Source organism: Ischnura elegans, chromosome 3 (assembly GCF_921293095.1).
Source record: "Ischnura elegans chromosome 3, ioIscEleg1.1, whole genome shotgun sequence".
In the NCBI taxonomy this organism is placed as follows: domain Eukaryota; kingdom Metazoa; phylum Arthropoda; class Insecta; order Odonata; family Coenagrionidae; genus Ischnura; species Ischnura elegans.
In genome coordinates this window covers 21,683,932-21,702,689 of record NC_060248.1, presented here as the reverse complement: position 1 = coordinate 21,702,689, position 18,758 = coordinate 21,683,932, and the positions used below count along the sequence as shown (strand labels likewise).

General features: G+C 37.7%; 1 protein-coding gene and 2 non-coding genes across 3 annotated transcripts; all 3 read right to left on the bottom strand.

The window, feature by feature from the left end:
- Positions 1–2,462: 2,462 nt before the first annotated feature.
- Positions 2,463–5,379, bottom strand: LOC124154982. The gene is made up of 5 exons (XM_046528733.1): positions 5,268–5,379; positions 5,041–5,112; positions 4,012–4,268; positions 3,124–3,225; positions 2,463–2,659 (listed from the first exon to the last, which is right to left on the bottom strand). Exons 2-5 carry the CDS (start codon positions 5,058–5,060, stop codon positions 2,538–2,540), a joined length of 501 nt encoding a protein of 166 aa, XP_046384689.1. The 5' UTR covers positions 5,061–5,112; positions 5,268–5,379; the 3' UTR covers positions 2,463–2,537.
- Positions 5,380–10,433: 5,054 nt separating this feature from the next.
- Positions 10,434–10,505, bottom strand: Trnah-gug. Its single transcript has one exon. It is a non-coding gene; the product is annotated as a tRNA-His (tRNA).
- An 8,181-nt stretch (positions 10,506–18,686) lies between these two features.
- Positions 18,687–18,758, bottom strand: Trnah-gug. The gene has a single exon. It is a non-coding gene; the product is annotated as a tRNA-His (tRNA).

Below are 18,758 nucleotides of genomic sequence, written 5' to 3'. Positions count from 1 at the left end.
TGGCTACTGCACTCCATTTTTTTTAATTCCATACTCCTCAGATATAACAGCATCAATCGACCCTTTCCAAACATTTTACGATAAATTCATTCCGTCTCCCAATTTCAATTCCCATTTTCCCGCATAAAAGTTGTGATAACGAATAAAAATACATAACTTACTTGGAAATTAGGAATATCGCGCTTCCGCTACTTTTTCCATGTGATTCATATGGACTCACGTTGGTCGGATACAGCCTTCTCGTTCACAAAACACATCCACGGTATTGATTGACTTTATGCTTCACCACACCAATTTAAGCTAAAAATATACGCTTAAAAACACTCCACAGCTATTTCACATCCATTCTCAACATCAGAATGTCCTTGCACATGCTAACTAAAATGCTTATCATAACAAATTAATTCACAAGAATAGTAAGCCCACACATTTTTCCCCAATCCACTCTTCCTACTCTATAAATTTTAATATAAATTCTTCCCTGGTATGGTCACAACACACAAGCACTTGATTATTTTAAACCAATAAAATGTTGGCCCCATCTCTCGGAGAAGACTAAATTAGCTACACAGTAAAAGTGATTGCAACTGCATATGGTCAGCACTTGGGTGCCGCCAACGAATGCACGGGAATTTGAAATCAACTTCCTAACGAACTCAAAATATATTGCACTCAAACGCCTAGGTAACGCAATTAATTTAGAGTGTACTACGTTAGAATTATAATTTCCACGTCCTTACAAAACGAAGTAGTCTTCCACGAAGCAGAGACAGAACTGGAAAGAAATCGGTGATCCCCACATTCGTGTGACCTTCGCTGCCAAGCCATGAGTTCGAATGTATGATAGGTAGATGCGCTTGACTGATATCTTATGGCGTTGGGAACAAATGCAGAGGCCAAGAGGGAATTCAAAAACCGAGCAAGCGCTTACCAAACCAAGGCGCTTCATCTTGGGAGAGAGGATATAAAAGAGGCCAATGACTAACAACGTAAAACGTTTTTAATGGTAGGCAGATAAGGAATTATCTCTTTTGCCAAACTGTCTGGAACCATATTGCATGAGATTTTTTGTTCGTTATGAGCCATAAGAAAAACACAATACACGGTTTAAAAAAGCCTTCCTCGTTTAGCCATTTTCTAAAAGTTTTAAAATGAAAAAATACTCGCCGTCGCCGTCCTCTTCTCACGAGCCATTGGCGAAGTGGGACACAGTCATTGAAATGACGAGTTCTGTCGTGAAGGGCTGAAAGATTATGAATGATAGATGGAAATGGAGGTGGATGAAACTGAAAAATGCGAATAATAAACGTAGCCTCGCAAAAATGGCTGAAATTCTAGACTGTGGGGTTGGTGATTTGTGAAATTTGAAATGGCAGTAAAAAGAGCGACTCACCGAATGAAAATAGATGAGGAAAGTGAGTTTCTTAAAGAGAAACGAATAAACTGAGTAAAATATTTTATAATATTCGACCGCATTAATATCAAAGCAATAATAATAATCTCGGAAAAAAGTTAAAACTGAGAGTAAATTACACCACACTTTGCTGACTCATTCTGCATTGCCGAAGATTCCAGAATATACAAAGGACCATGAAATATAAATATATTAATCAAAGGTAAACGGTAATTTTTCATGCACTTACAATTAATGCAATAATTTATGAAGGTGTAGTAAATAACCAATTCCACTGATTGTGAGAGGTAACCTATCTGTATATCTATTCACAACATTCTCTGATCTACTTCCAGTGGGAGAGGATTTTTTGAAATCAACGTGGCAGCATTGTAAACGACCAAGCTCGTAGTACAGTAATATAGAGAATGAACTACAACCATCCAAAATAACAGGCTCCAAACGGACTCCATAAACAAATACTTCGATGAACACTGATAAGCGAGCGATTAAAATTTTTGTTTGAGGTGACCAACACGGTCACTCGTAGGTAATGAGCGTAATTTGATAAATAACGCTTTGCAACAACTTTATGTATCCCCGTATCTATCACAGAGATGTTTCCAACAACTTGAAAACCACTTCGAAAAATTAAATTTTTACATAGTAATAAATCAACCAAATAAACAATCAACAAAAATACAACGAAATAATCAACTTAAATAAACCGGGATAGCGAGACAAGCGGCACAACACTAACATAAGTCGTGTAGAGGATGAGCCACCAAGTGCTGATATATCAAGCGAGACTCCCACACATCCGGAATGGATACGTAGAGAAAATCCGCCGGGCGAAGATATGAAATCACAATGAAGATTTTCCACGTTATTTTGTATTCCAGAAATAACAACGCAGTACAAGTATACTGACCCATAAGACTTACTCGTTGATGACCCCTTTACAATTAAAATTTGCTAATGATTCAACTGGTGGAAAGAAATGGAATCTCCAATCATGGGATACCAATAGGGGAAGACAATGAATGGATTCACGATAATGGGATTTAGATACAATATTTATTACAGATACAACTGGATACAATGGCAATGATGCATGGTTATAAAACAAAATGATCCAGAGTAGTCATATTCGTAAGCTCCGCTGAACAGTCTTCCTCGGACCGCAAATCTTGTTTGATTTTGCGGAGGACTGGCACAAAGATGATGGCGTTGTGGTTACAGGAATACCAAGCATATTTATCATAGCTGGAAAGCAAAACAAAAGATTGTAACCACAGCTAGTCCCAGAAGAATACAAAACATTCTACGATAAAATATGAAAAACCTGGTTTTTGACATAGATAAGCACAAGAAAAACGCTAATAGGTATGCTGGAAGACGAATAGTAACATTATATGGAATAATAATCAAATAGAAGAGGATATTTTCCCCACTATCATGGCCAGAAAACATCAACGACATCCCAACTAATATTTACAGATATTCTTGACAAAAAACAAGATGAGAGAGTTGGAATATTTACTAAGTCATTATCATTATCCAGTATTACAAATCCAAAATCTTGTAAAGCTTAGATAAAATGATGTAGAATCGAATTCAAAAAAAAATAAAGTACCCAACACATCAAATTAAACGAGGGGCCATCAAAATTTGAAACCTATCTACAAAGGAAAATAAGGTTAATGTTCGAAACCGAAAATAATACTAACCATTGCGAGTTGCATCCTTGGCCCTTCTCATTGTCATCTTCATCAACGACTGACCACCCTTTGTGATGAACACAGGCTCATGCCTCTTCACAAGAGAGGTAACTGAAAATAAATAAAACGCAAATTAAATAGAAGCAATCAGTAAATAAATGATCTAATCATAGTAACATAATTATTGGTGAATGAAATAAGTTATTTGGGACTACTTGGAAATAAATGGTGGGGATATCATTAAATGAAAATTTAATCCTGGAAGTTAACAAACAATCGATATCCCAAAGACAAGAAAAACACGACAGACACTCCCCGAGGGAGAAAACAGTACAACATATGGCATTAAGGTTAGCTGAGGATCAAAGCGACAATACATAAGGATCTATGAAGGATTTCTTTACGTGCCATTACGGTAGAACTATTAAGTATGTGAGTCAGGAAGCAGTTGCCATTTTTAATTTAAAGTCAAATAATTAATCCCCTCCATGGTGATCTGCATGGTAAGGCGTAGAGTTAGTTACGCTATTCTATTTTTTACCAATTTCTCATGAATTGGCGATCACCTTATAGTTAAAAAAATGAATTTTATTGAGGAAACATTAAGTTTAAAATATTTTCATGCATTAGTAAAATGAAACGGAAATCAAACATCAGCCAACAAATAAGGATTAAAAATTCAATAAGGAACCTGACACAAAACGCATCAATAACGGAGAAATAAAGGGGGGTATTATTAACGTGCCCTTTATAGGGATTTTCCTACCCTGGCAGGCATTAACGTTTTTAATGACAACGATGTGACAACACAATAGATGGTCACATAGAGGTAAAAGCTTTTAGGACTCTATCGAGAAATGTGACTTTTAAAAAATCATGCCCCCCTTTCCTCCTCACCTCGAATGGATCGTATGGTCTTCATCTCATAGGCCTCGTTGCCCGTGGGTGCAAATGTAGCGGGTTGTCTCGGGTGCTGGCCGTTGGGTGCGCGGCGGAAGGCGCGGATGCGGACGTTGAGCGGCTCGGCCCTCTCCTTTCGGATGCGGCGGAGGTGCCGTTGGACGCGGGACCGAAGCTCCGGGTGCGACCTCACGTACCACATCCACGACTTATTCACCACGGCACACGACAGCAGAGAAGCCGGATCCAGCATCCTGAAATGAAATGGTCATTAAATTCAAAGTTAAATTAAAGTCAAAAACTTAAAGGGAGCAGGAATAAGAAAAGCTATGAAACTGAACAACGAATCAACGTTAAGAAAAAGCTACAATCTGTTTTAAAATGGAAGGCACTATTGGCTACGTATTATGTTGCAAAAACAACAAGGGAAAAATTTAAAAAATAGTAGAAATCTAAGTACTATCTAATACACACCTGTGCGTCAAAATAAAACAAATAATGCAAGTTTAAATGCAATGAAATGAATTAAAAGGCAAACACAGTTAGCAAAAGACTGTTAATTATAAGGTTCTTGAGGGTACACATACTAAATTATATGAAAACGTTAACTCAGACTCGCAAGCCTATGCTAAGTTTGCAGGAGTTAATACTGACAAATGTCAAACTGGAGGATAAATGATAAAAATACTAAATTTGCTAAACATCTTGATTAGTCAAGGATGCCACCCCGAAGACTATTGTGAAATTTATTTAGTGTTAAGGAAATGTAAATCAATAGATAATATAGGGAAGCACCACCTATCAAAAGCTAAATGGTGTATAAAAATTCTATTGTAATCTCCGTAACGAGCAGACGTTCAAAAACACTTGTCACACACACCTAGTCAAACAAGAAGGTGCGCCATGAACGATAGAATTAGAATGCTAGCAAAAATACAACGACAAAAATAATCCGAAAGCAAATTCGGAACTTCACCATGATGTTTATCTGGGATGTAAAAAGGGGAAGAATATCAAAAGACTCACCTAAATATGTTGATGACCATCTCCGGTGGGAGGCTTCCAAGGATGTCGAAGCGAGGAATATCATCATCCGTCCTGCTCCCCATGAAGCACAGAAGCGAGATGAACGAATCCATTGCAACAGTGCAGATATGCAACAAAAAATTTTGCAGCAGAGAGTAAAAGAAAAAGTTTAACCCTCTAGATACTTGATGTGAAATCTCAATTTTAGTCACAACCACTCTACTCACGAAGCGCAGGGAAATATACACGATAAAAGGAGAGAAATCTGCTTTATATAGCCCGGATGCACCGTTGCAGTTGCAGCGTTCACCCCCTCTCCTCCATCCCCCGCCCCTTGCATTGAAACTTACAACCGGACGATATGATTGGCCCATTCCGTAACGGATTTTTGGGTATGTACAAATTTCATTGGTAGTAACGTAACGGACGGAAATTATTTCACGTCACCCAATATAATTATATTTGTGTAAAAATATGAATATTATTCATAAAATGAAATGAACATATTTGAATTTCTTCATAATAAACTTCAATCGGAAATAATGACACAACAAATAATAAAACTGAAATCAATCTATCAAGTCAGGCATAGTTTACCACCTATGGATTCGAAACCATAATCATTTATGGTTTGAACTTCAGCTTCGTGCCAATTCTATAAATTGCAGGCCATTAAGTGATAATTCCGCGTGAGAAATGTGACAAATTCCATTTTTGGAGATAGTATATAAGCAGAGAATATCTTGTGAATCCCAGTAGTAGACTCAAAATTAAATTTAAAATAATTAAATCTACTAATTAGCCTAATCGTACATAAAAGTTGTGCTTGCGGCCTCAAATCGATGAAACAAGTTGCGAAGCGTGGTACCTATCTCGGTAACAAATAGTTGTGTCCAAAAAAGAAACGTATACTTACTTTCCTCGTTAAACACCACAGAGAAGACCCTGTTCCATGCAGAAGTATCTATATTATTATTTTAACGCCGTTTTTTATATTATTCTCAATTAATTCTATACATCAGCCGTAATAAGATATGCGGCATCTATTTAATAATTTCTGCGACCCTGCTGTAAAAACTGTAACACAACCCCCTCCTTGACTACTGTTTAAACCATGGAATATTGTTATTAATGTATTCTTCCGATTAAGGAAGGTGATAATGGAGTATTAGGTCGAAAGAAGTTGCTAAATCACGAATATTGTCACACGTCAAAGGCATCCAGTGAGAGGACATACTGTGGTATACTCGATGACGATGGCAATATCAGGGAAAAGATCCGAGAAGGAATGTAGTTAATATATAACATTACCCAGCATAATAAAATTAAAGCTTTCATTGCAATTGATCAGCATTTTCTTCTCATTTACTAGGGAAAAATGTTCACTAGGAGTATGTGTTCAATTTCTACTAAATGTTTAAAATTATCACGCTACATAGGTATAGGTCAAAACTTCATAGGTGTTTTTAATGTTCCATTTTAATGTGTGGTGGTAGGTTAACTCTCTCAAAAAGTAAACGTTTAAATGCAAGAGTATTGCCAATTCAATTACGTAGATCTATCAGCCTTTGGGTAAAAAATACTTTCCTGAGCCAGGAACTCTAGAATGCCTTGTCATTTACCAATAATAAAGTGAATTTTGAAGACACGTGATAAGATGGTTACATCAACCTTGTACCAAATCACTAAACGAAATGATAAAAATGGAAGTGTCAAATATGAAGCATCAGAATGCAAGTTCAAAAGTAAGTGATTAAAATTGAGTAAGTTGAAAGCTAGATGTGACTATCAACAGGAATCACCGCTATTTCAAAACTGATTCTTCTTCCGATAATGAGTATACTTACTAAAATGATTTCCTACTCAGTATTATCAAATAGAATTCTTATAAATTCCGAATATGCGAAATGTACGAATCTTAATTGCAAGTGCGAAGCTGGAGATGCGTGTCCATCTGCGCATAAATAGAGTCAGGGGAGTAGCAGAAGGCGTCGTGCACGCTTTGTGAGAGCCAAACCTTAAGACCGCCATGTACAAGAACGCAAAAAACAGGTTTAAAAGAGCCTTAAACGAAAAATAGTCCTCAAGAAGCTCTATTTTATATTTCATAATATTTCCCCGTTTAAACTTCCCAATTTATGTTGGATTAGAGAGGATGAATACGAAGGCATTCAGGGAAATGTGCAAAGAAACAGCATAAAAATTGTCTGTTGATTCAGCCGTCCAGCATATTACATCCTTATTGGCCCAATAGATATTGATAATTACTGAAAAAGGCGAATAATAAGACCGATTCTACTAAGGATTTGATGCGATAATTAGATAGCCGCACACAATGAAATTCTTCATTTGCATTCCGTTTTCGAGGTGTCTATCATTATCGGTGAAAAAGCTTAATTGCTTACCCAAAGTTAGCGATACACGTCCATCAGCTCAACATGGAGATGTGCGTGTAATAGGTAGAAGAATGAATGGTTCCAGCATGTTGAAAACGAACCCCAGCCAAATAATTGAACGTACAATGGTGGTAGTATTTTAATGCAGCTGACTGCATATTAGGGAGAAATGCCCACCCTCTGCCACTCACCCCACAGGTGTTTCGAGGGTGTCGCGTAGGTGCAGATGGCTATTCACTGTTTGATAATATTAAAATGGTGCTACAACATAACAGAGGCTGATATAAAAGTCGTAGATAAGAATGACGGTTATGCCCCACGATTCGAAAAAAAGCCAAACCTGCGATATACCAGCATCAATCGACCGTTACATAATATTTTAAAGTGAATTCTCTCCCTTTTTAAATTTTCATGCTCATTCGCCAATGATGCACACATAGCTAGTCGTGACAATTCATAATAATACGAAACTTACTTGGCAATTCTGAGTATCCATTATGGAACAGGGCGCCTTCGCAGCTTCCAACAGGTGAGTTATTCCAGATGGACTCACGTTTGTCGTTTTGAAGTTTCTTGCTCACGAGAACATTCACAATTTACGTCGGGAGCAACACGCACTATCACACAAAATTCAGCAAAACATTCATACACGCAAACACTCACTAATATTTTCGATTCATTCACATCATTGCCATGTAGTTGTAAGCGAAACACGTGTATCATGAATACCTATTTCATACGAAACGACATTTACGATAATTACACACGCTGGTAATAATCAAGATTATAAATAAATGTGGACCCCTCTTTCTATGTAACTGAAAAGCTAGAACGACCAATCTTCTAGCTAACAAGTATCTCACTTCACAATACCAATTTATATTACTTCGTAAAAAAATAATAATTTTCACCACGCGTATGTCCTCACAGAACGAAATATTCTTCTACAACGGAGAGACTGCACTGGAAAGAAACGGGTGATTCGAACATTCGTGTGACCTTCGCCATCAAGCTATGAGTTCGAATTTGTGCATGAAGTGTGCAACGATTTTCAAAGGCGTTTCACTGAAATCTTATAGCGTTGGGAAAGAAATATAGGGGACAAGAGGGAATACAAAGCCGAGTAAGCGTTTTCATATCAAGGGTATTTAGTTCTTGAGGGAGGAAATGAGGACGTTGAAGAATTACGCATACCCATTTTGGAAAGTAGGTAGGTAAAGAGTCTTCTCTTTTGTCAAATTCAGGGGAAAATGGATCTGGGGTCTGATTACGCAAAGTTTTTGCCCGTTATGTGTCACTATCCATACTTAGCGATTTATGAATGACGCAAAGCCGTATTGAAACGCTCATGCCTCCGAAATCTACCGCTATTTTTTTCTTTCGACTCACTCGCCCATCACCTGAGTCCTACGTTTAGAGGGGGTTGTCCAATGTCCATAACATATCAGATCTTGGAAGAGGAACACTACTTTTCATGGTTCCTCGGAGTCCTACAAGGCCTTCTAGCGCCAGAGAAAATTCGGTAAATATGCTGTATTTTCTCGCGTAGTAAAGGCACCTATTCTGTCTTGGCAGTAGGAAGATTATCGGATGAAAAAGTAAAAGAGAAGCGCTATTTCGCACTCGTCCCGACACACCTTGAATATGCAGCGAGCGCATAGGATGTGGTGCAGAAAGACTTAATCCGTGAACTTAATGAAACGCAAAGGAAATCTATGCGATTTGTTAAAAACTTCTAAAGGCGAACAGAAATCGTAACACAGATATTAAGTGAATTAGGCCGGGATTTGGCACCACTCAAATACAAAATTACACGCTGATTTTTTAGAGCGTTGACATAATTCTACACGAAGAAATAGAGTAAATACCCTTCCGACAAGGTGTTCAGTCCCTCATGTGTTTGAAAACGCTTCCGATTCCCTTTGCAACAATGCCCTTATCAGGGCTACGTTAATTTAAATATTTTCAAAAATATGTGAGCAATCAAACCAGGTTTTTCTATGGTAATGTCCTCCGCTAACAATAATTTATATAAAAGAACTTTTAAAATAAAACGGAACCAGCTGCTGATTTCTCATAATGGTCTCATATGAGAATAAATTTTAAAAACCAATAAAAGCGGGGGATTTCAATTAAAAATCGATTTTTCTTTTCATTCACCGGATTAATTACTATTTTTGCGATATATCCTCTCATATTTCATTAATCCTACGACTATCCAAAGATCTCAATCACGTCGGAGGCAATAATCGATTCCAAGTACCATTCATTCAATACAATGGATGAGAAGTTCTAAGCTCTGGCGCTGAGCAACAATGGGACTTCCATGGATACCACTGCTCGGGCTCCTCATTTGACCGTAGTAGCTGCTTGGTCGTGGACTTGTTTTCGTTCAGCGATTGCTAAGAGTGAATATGGGCCGTGTTAATTGCTGCTGCCGACGCCAGGAGGAGACGGAGGAGGTGGTGACGGTTCTGGCTGAGGCAGTCATGGAGGGAGTTCTGAAGGGAAATGATTTGATTGCGTTCGATGCGTCCAGCGAAATCACGGAGGGAGGCTATCTGAGGGACGTCGGATACGAGGGGCTACCTGTCTCCCACGATGGCAGTGGTAAGAGCTAGGGGTCCCATCGCCACTTGCAGCTCCTGGTTGATGGGGGCTATGGGTCTTTGCATGGATTTTTGCTATGATCTTTGTGTCGTTATGAAAGATGTCCATTCGTTAGGTGCCATAACTCAGTAGTCTAATATTAGGAAAATACTTAATAATGATAGTCTAACTAAGCAAGTAAAGTTAGGATCAATGAAATACTTAAATATCCTATCACAATTCCTCTAAAAACTCTAGCTGTGCAAGACCCAGGCGACCGCCGAGGAACTTTGAAATATGAAAAGAAAAGGATGGACTCAAGGAAAAAGGAAACTAAATTGAAATTCAACTACTCGATCGAAGTCGTGATGGCAAAAAAATACCCCTTGCCGTTTCAGTGAGAAACACTGCCGTGACCAGGATTCGAACCTGGGTTGTTGCGGCCACAACGCAAAGTACTAACCACTATACGATCACGGCTATTTCGAGGCTTAAGAAGAAAGGGCTCTCAGAACGGACATAATCATATGATCCAATGACCACGACGAAATACTTAATGAACATGGTCGCACATATTCAATTGCGCTCATGGTGAATACGCTACGAGCAAAAGTTGAGGCCAATATTGAAACAGCCGCCTTCATATTATCTTCAGTATAATTATTTGCTCACGAAAACATGCATTGGTGATAGACGAGTCCGTGTTAACTAGGAATCGCTTCGAACTAAATAGACGTAAGAAACAACAAACTAAGTGCATCGACCTGCAGGTAGGTTCGGATAGGTGAGGTTCGAGCTCAACCCGGGATAAGCCACGAATATTTCAGTTTTAAACGTCCATTTGGTAATAGGTTGGAACCATGATCGGATTCGTTTACGGCGAAGGTTTGGAATAGAGTGGTTCTTGGAACAGAATCAACCTTGGTGTTACATGCATGTCTGCGACGACTGACATGGACGAATAATTTCGCCGAGCGTGACATATTATTAAAGAATATGTGTCAATATAATCTTTACACATTATTACCATTACTCTCACATGTACTAACAGCTAACCCCTACCACCAGTAACACCGCTTACCCTGCAAGCCACTATTAGACATGGTAGAACAACTTAGATATTTCATTGCGGAAGGTCATGCCCATACACATACGCGCAACAAAACCTTAGGCACCATACAAGTAATAAACTCAAGAGACAAACTTCATAGTAAAGTGCAGGTAGACGTCTCCCTGAATAAAATCCATCCTTAAGAGCCGCTTGGCAGAATTCTCCGGACGACCAAACTTGAAGGCCTTCCCAGAAGATTGGCTTGAAGATGTCGACAAGATGACAGCAGGAAGATCAAGCACATTATTCATGGCTGAAAAGGAAGGCAAAAAAGGGTTGAACACAAAATGTAAGGAGAAAAAAATTAATCTAAAATAGCAATTTAAAATGAAAACTGTGTCTTGTACTTGATAATCATAAGCTAAACACCACTGAGAGCCATCTCTCTACTTAAGATAATGAAATTTAATTAAAATAACGTTGCCTCCTTGACAACATCAAAACTGTATACCGTACACAACCAGTCCGCGCGGAGCGGATCCATGATAATAAACAATACCTCAGATGATGACCCTGTATAAATGCACTTGACGGCGACCGGATGGTTGATATCAAGGATCTAATTATGATTTCAATAAATCAAGGAACTTAGGTAGCGGCATCCAAAAGACGATAATAACATAGAAGTACATTTGGAATTGAAATTATTGCAACAAAAATTTCAATTTTGCAAACCTACTAGCTTTTACAGAAGCTGGAAGAAATACTGGCCACGCCGAAAAAAACGGAAAGTGAATCATCCTTAATTGGATACATAAGAATGTTGTTTGAAAGCAATACTAACCATTACGAGTGGCAGTCTTGGCCTTACGCATGGTCATCTTCATCAACGACCACCCTTACGAATGACCACAGGCTTATGATTCTTCACAGGACAGGCGGCTAAAAAAATTATTATCATGACTAATAAACAATATATAAAAATAACATGAATATTTTAATAAGAACCATCAAATTATAAAAAAGGAAAAACTGATATTAATGGAGAATGACAAAAATACAAGTAAGAGACTTCTCATGAAATAAATGGAAGTAAGACTGTAGTGTACATGAAAGTATATGAAAAGAGGTGAAAATTATGATAACAATAGTCTTATGAAATTGATGTTGAAGACATCGATGAGAATTTTGACGCAACAGGAGGCGATGAATAGTTGATTAAATGCAGACAAATCATTGGATGAAAAGCATGATTTATTTACACATTAGTCGGGCATAGCAGTAATACTAGCTCCATGCTATTGAAAAATCTATTTATTATCACCTCGATTGGATCGTATGGTCCTCATCTCATAGGCCTCGTTTCCCGTGGGTACAAAGGGTGCGGGTGGTCTCGGGTGCTGGCCGTTGGGGGCGCGGCGGAGGGCGCGGTGGCGGACGTTGAGCGGCTCGGCCCTCTCCTTGCGGATGCGGCGGAGGTGCCGTCGGACGTGGGACCGAAGCTCCGGGTGCGACCTCACGTGCCACATCCACGACTTATTCACCAGGTCACAAGACAGCAGAGAAGCCGGATTCAGCATCCTGAATTGAATTGGTCATTAAATTCAAAGTTAAATTAAAGTCAAAAACTTAATGGGAGGAGGAATAAGAAAGCTATGAAATGAATAACAAATCAACGTTAAAAAAAAGCTACCATCTGTTTTAAAATGGAAGGCACTATTGGCTATTGTGTTGCAATAAAAACAAGGGAAAGATTAAAAATAAAGTAGAAATCTAAGTAACAGAATAACTCCATACACACCTGTGCGTCAAAATATAACAAATCGATAAGTTTAAATGCAATGAAATGAATTGCAAAGAAATGCAAACACAGTGAGCAAAAGACTTCATCCATTCCAAACATATTCACAAAGCATCCTGAATTGAATTGGTTATAAAATTAGTATTTCATAAGCTTTAGGGTAGCAGGAATCAGAAAAAACAACACAAGTTAAAAGGCACGAAAACTTTAGGAAAAAAAAAACAATTTTATCGGAAAAAATGAATGAAAATAAGTTATTAAAGTCAGCAAGAGACTTTGTTAAATATTAGGTGCTGGATGCTTTACGCACAAAATTACATGAAAAAGATCTGCAACTCGAAACTAAGGGTGCTTAGATTTACACTGAAATATTTCATACTGGTGGCTCATAAATTAAATAATATATCCAGGATGCCATTCCAAAGATTCAGATTATTTTTAAGCAATATTTACATTATTAAAAACGATGAATAATATAGTTGTAAATCGAAATTTATTACTATCTGAATTTAAAAAATCTCTAGTTATTTCCGACAAAAAAATGAGATTGTAACTTTCGTAAGGGCCAGACATCCTGAGTCACTTGTCACACGTATCTAACAGAGAAGTAGATGCAATGTCAGGCGATACCATTACATGGTTACTCAATTAAAAATGAAACGACAAAAATAAATCGAAAGCAAATTCAGGACTTCGCCGAAAAAGAGGTTTATGCCAAAAGACTTGCCTCAATATTCTGATGACCATCTCCGGAGGGAGGCTTCCAAGAATGTCGAAGCGAGGAATATCATCATCCGTCCTGCATCCCATGAAGCACAGAAGCGAGATGAACGAATCCATTACAATAGCCCAGATATACAACAGCAATTTTTCCAGCAAAGGAAAAGCAAACGGAAATCTCAAGCCTCTAGATGCTTGATGTCAAATCTCAACTATAGTCAAAACCACTCTACTCACGAAGCGCAAGGAATTTTATACGAAATTTGGAGAAAGACCTCCTATATATAGTCCAGATGCACCGTTGCAGTTTCAGCGTCACCCCTTACCCCCAACCCCGCCCCTTGTACTGAACTTAAAACCGGACAATGCGATTGGCCCATTCCGTAACGGATTTTTAGGCGTGTCCAAATGCATTGATCATTAACGTCCACGGGAATTTGTTTATAAAATGAGATTAAAACATCAGGAAATACTTCGTAAAAAAATTATTGAGGATGTACAATGAATCTAAAATATATTAGTAAACGATGTAGAAATATATATCTTATGAAATGAAAACAAACTTTAATCGGAAAAAATGGAATAGCAAATAATAAAAATGAAATTAGCCTCACGTTCTGCCATCGTTTTCTGTATGTGTATTCGAAATCATATTCATTTATGGTTAAAAAAATATCGCCCTCCCTTAGCTCCGTGCCAAGTCAATAACTTGCAGATCAATAATTAATCAGTTTTAACCCCGCGAGAGGAATGTGGTAAATTCCATTTTTGATGTTAATATACAGGTGAACAAAATCGTGAGAATCTTACGAGTAGACTCAAAATTAAAATATTAAATAAAAATTAATTAAATATACTGATTATCCTCATGGTAAGTAGTAACTGTGCATGCCGTCCCAAAATCGATTAAACAAGTTGTGAAGAGTAAATGAGAGAGGGGTGACATCTACCATTTATCAACTCACTATGACAATTGATAAATATTCAAAATTGAAAGTGTCTAATTGTTTGCATCTGAGTGCAAAGTAAGAAATTAAAATAAAGTTAATTAAAATCTCTGTGTGACTAGAAACAAAAATCACCACTATGTCACAAGTGATCCTTCTTTCGTTAATAGGTAGGTATATCTAATTAAATTATTTCTCACTCAGAGTTACGAAATATAATTGTCAGAAATACTAAATGGTTGACCTGCATGTAGCCTTATTGCATGTCCATTTCAGCATAGATATAGTCGCGAAACTATCAAAAGGCGTGTTGCGCGCTTCATCAGAGGCGACCCTACAACCTCCTTACACGAAATACAGGTTTCTGAGAGTAAAATATTAAAAACAATCCTCAAAGAGTTCTTTCCACATTCCATTATAGGTCCCTGTTAAAACAATGCAACATATACTGGGTTTAAGGGTATGAAGGCTAGGAAATTTGGTAAGAAACTGCATAAATTGCATAATTTTCACATGAATCGGCATAATTTCCAGCATGTAAAATCGTTATTCGCCGAACAAGCATCGATAATTACTGAACAGTCGAATAACAAGCCCGCTTGTATTCGATGCAATGATGAGATAGCGTGAGATGAATTTTGTCAACTTGTACTATAATTAGTTTCAATTAAATCCTAATTTGTAGTACTACAACTTGTACTACAAATTAGGATGAGTCATCCAATAACGGTGAAATGATATCATTGCTTACCCAAATTTCGTCAATTTCTTTATGTCCAACACATTGTAGTACGCTTACGAATGAATATTGGGTGCTTGCTGGGAGCCAAACCTTAGAGCGACGTAATTGCACGTGCAACGGTGCACTTTCATGCATCTGATTGCATGTTGAGGAGAAATGCCCACCCTCTGATACTCACTCTACAGTTGTTTCGGAGGATCGTGTAGAGGTTAAGATTAAATTCACTGTTAAATAATATTAAAATGTTGCTACAAAACAACAGAATCACAGATCAGAGGCGGATTGGAATAACGGTTACACCCCACGATTCGAAAAAATCCATACCCGTTAGACATCATCTATGACTATCATCATTCGACCGTTACTTAATATTTTACAATGAATTCCCTCCCCTTTTCAATTTTGTTTCCTATTCGCCAATTAATGCTCAAATATCTAGCCGTGGCAACTAATAAAAATACGTAACTTACTTTTTCTTTTTTCTGAGCACCCATTATGGAACAGGGCGCCGTCGCAGCTTCCAACATGTGGGTTATTCCAGATGGACTCATGTTTGTCGGTTTGAAATTTCTTAATCACGAAAACATTCACAATTTCCATTGGAGACTATGCGCTTTATCACACCAAATTAAGCTATAAATTCACACACTCAAACACATCACTGATATTGTGGATTCATTCTCGCCATTATCATGTAGTTGTACCCAACAAATGCTTATCATGAATATGTAGTGTAGCCTACTAACCTATGTAAAACTTAATGCATGTTTCTGAATTTCTATTCTATATTCTATTTCTAACAGCATATAGTAGTATAGTTTGTTATTATACGGGACGTTTTTTGGACGGTGTGGTGTGCATGTGGGAGTCCAAATGCATGCTGCATGCTGGTGATTGATCACCCCCTGCCAAACACCCTAGAGGTGGCTCGCAGGGTATTATGTAGATGTAGAATATCTATTTCACACGAACCGTAATTACACACGCAGTATTTCTTCTTTCCACACTCCGATCTTCATAATATGTTTTTCAATTCTGGTTGAAATGCTCCCTTAACACGGACGCAGCTCACGAGCACCCGATAATTCCAAACTAATATTCACTTTTAAATATTTTTACCCTATCTCTCGAAAAAATCGAAGTAGTCTTCCACGATGCCGGGACAGAGTGATCTTCTCTAACAAGTTAGGAGTTCGCATTTGCAATACGTAGAGGCATTTGACTGAATTCTTAAGGCGTAGGCAAAGAAATTTAGAGGCTGATTGGAAATGCAAAACTGAGCATATATGTCCAAATCAAGGCAATTTAGTTCGAGAGAAAGAGGAAATTTAAGAGGACGTTGAAGCATTACGAAAAACATTTTGAGAGGTAGGGAGATAAGTAGTCCTCTCTTTTGCCAAATTCATGGTAAAAAGGATCTAGAGCTAGATTACGCAAAGTTTTTTTTATCCTTTATGAGCCATTATCAATGCATAGCGATTTTTGAATGACGTAGAGCTGTATTGAAACGCTCACGCCTTCGAAACCTACCAATATTTCTTTTCTTTCGACTCATTCACCCATCACCTGAGTCCCACATTTAAAGGGGGTTGTCCAAAGTCCGTAACATATCAGACCTTGGAAGAGGATTACTACTTTTCATGATTCCTCGGCGTCCTGCAATGCCTTCTAGCGACAGAGAAAATTCTGTTATGCTTTATTTTCTCGTGAACCAAAGGCACCTATTTTACCTTGGCAGTGGGAAGATCATCGGGTGAAAAATTAAAAAAGAAGCTTTATTTCTCACTCGTCTGGCCAAATCTTGAATATGCAGCGAGCGCATGGGATCTGGTGTAGAAAGTCTTACTAGTCGTTAACGAAAAAAATAAAAGGAAGATATAGCGTACTGGTTTCCAGACCCACCCAGAAGAATAGAAGTACTTCACAGTTTAGGGGAAAAAAGGATTCCTATTATTACAATCAGTTTGGAAACATATCACCCTCAATTTATTGTTTCTGTCGGGCCTAGAAATATACGTTATGAGGTTCTAACGTGATGATCACCGTATCGTTACGAAAGATTTACGAAATACGAATACGAAGAGTAACCTAAGGTAAGCACGTAGCCTACGAATATATAGCGGCCCTATAATAATAATAATAATAATATCGTTTATTTTCGTAGGCACTGGGGCCCATGAGAAAATATAAGTACAGCTTTCTACATTTCACATTGAGATAGATAAATAAAAGAAAAAAGTAAATAAATATATATACATATACAGACAAATGTGAACAGTGCATATCGTCTAGTGCATGAAAAAAAAACAATACAATATTTTCGACAAAAAATAAATAATCGCACTCAGAAACTGTAACTGTCTGTTCTCTCGTTACGGTGTTTGACGAAGATTGTAGTAATGTTTTCTTAAGTTTCCGAATTATGATAAAATCGATTGATTCGGCTTTCACTTCACGAAAAGTCAAGCTAAATGAATAAAAGAGAAATGAAATTTTCAGAGAAATTTTTAATGGTACAATGCGTTTCTACGCTGAGGCGTCAATCGGCACGTTTCTGGTATAGACGAATGGTACGAAATGTTTAGACGCACCATGCTATTAAAATATTTCTGTGAAAATTACAAAAGTTTTTATTCATTCCTCATGGATTATTATTGCGCCTTATCCCAAAAGATTACTCAGTATTGAATTCGTTCCCGGCGAGTGTAAAATGCCATTTTACTTTTTTTCCGTTACCTTCTTACCTACAGTCAAGAATTGCAATGGCCTCACTTCTGCATTCGATCACACTGAGAGATTTCTAGTCATCGGAAGTACAAGAAAATCACGCCAATCGAACTGAATACTTGAGTGATCCTCATTTTTTTTAATGTGTTAAATTATCAAACTTATGCGAGGAATTCCTGAAAAAATTGTCCCTCAATCACTTAGTTCCATTCTATTTGGAAAATAATACTAAGCGTACCCTATGCACTGTTATCACGTTGATCATTACCCATAACAAATCCAAGTCAAATTGACATATCCATGGAGTCGTATTCAAATATTCGCAATTAATCTATTTTTTTTAAAAGGCAATAATCTTCAACATAATGAATAAGTATAGATTATTAGCTATACCTCATCTAATTAGAAAAAAGAACTCCAAGGGCAGGGAAATAATGAATATACTTAAGCGAATGCAGTTCGGATCAATGAAATACTTAAATATCCTCCCACAATTCCCCCTAAAACTTCAGCCGTCCAAGACCCAGACGACGGCCGAGGAAGTTTGAACAGCAATGATCAAAAATGACAAATAAGCAGTTGAGAGGAAAAAAGTTAACTAAATTGAAATTCAACTATTCGATCGAAGTTGTGACGGCAAAAAAACACCCCTTGCCGTTTCAGTGAGAAACACTGCCGTGACCAGGATTCGAACCTGGGTTGTTGCGGCCACAACGCAAAGTACTAACCACTATACGATCACGGC

Excerpts from the sequence above, each read along its gene's own strand:
- LOC124154982 (XM_046528733.1), bottom strand. The coding sequence starts at position 5,060 with ATGGTCATCAACATATTTAG. Across the intron at positions 3,226-4,011 it reads GACCATACGATCCATTCGAG|TTACCTCTCTTGTGAAGAGG; the intron begins GTGAGGAGGAAA and ends ATTTATTTTCAG. Across the intron at positions 2,660-3,123 it reads CAAGGATGCAACTCGCAATG|CTATGATAAATATGCTTGGT; the intron begins GTTAGTATTATT and ends TTTGCTTTCCAG.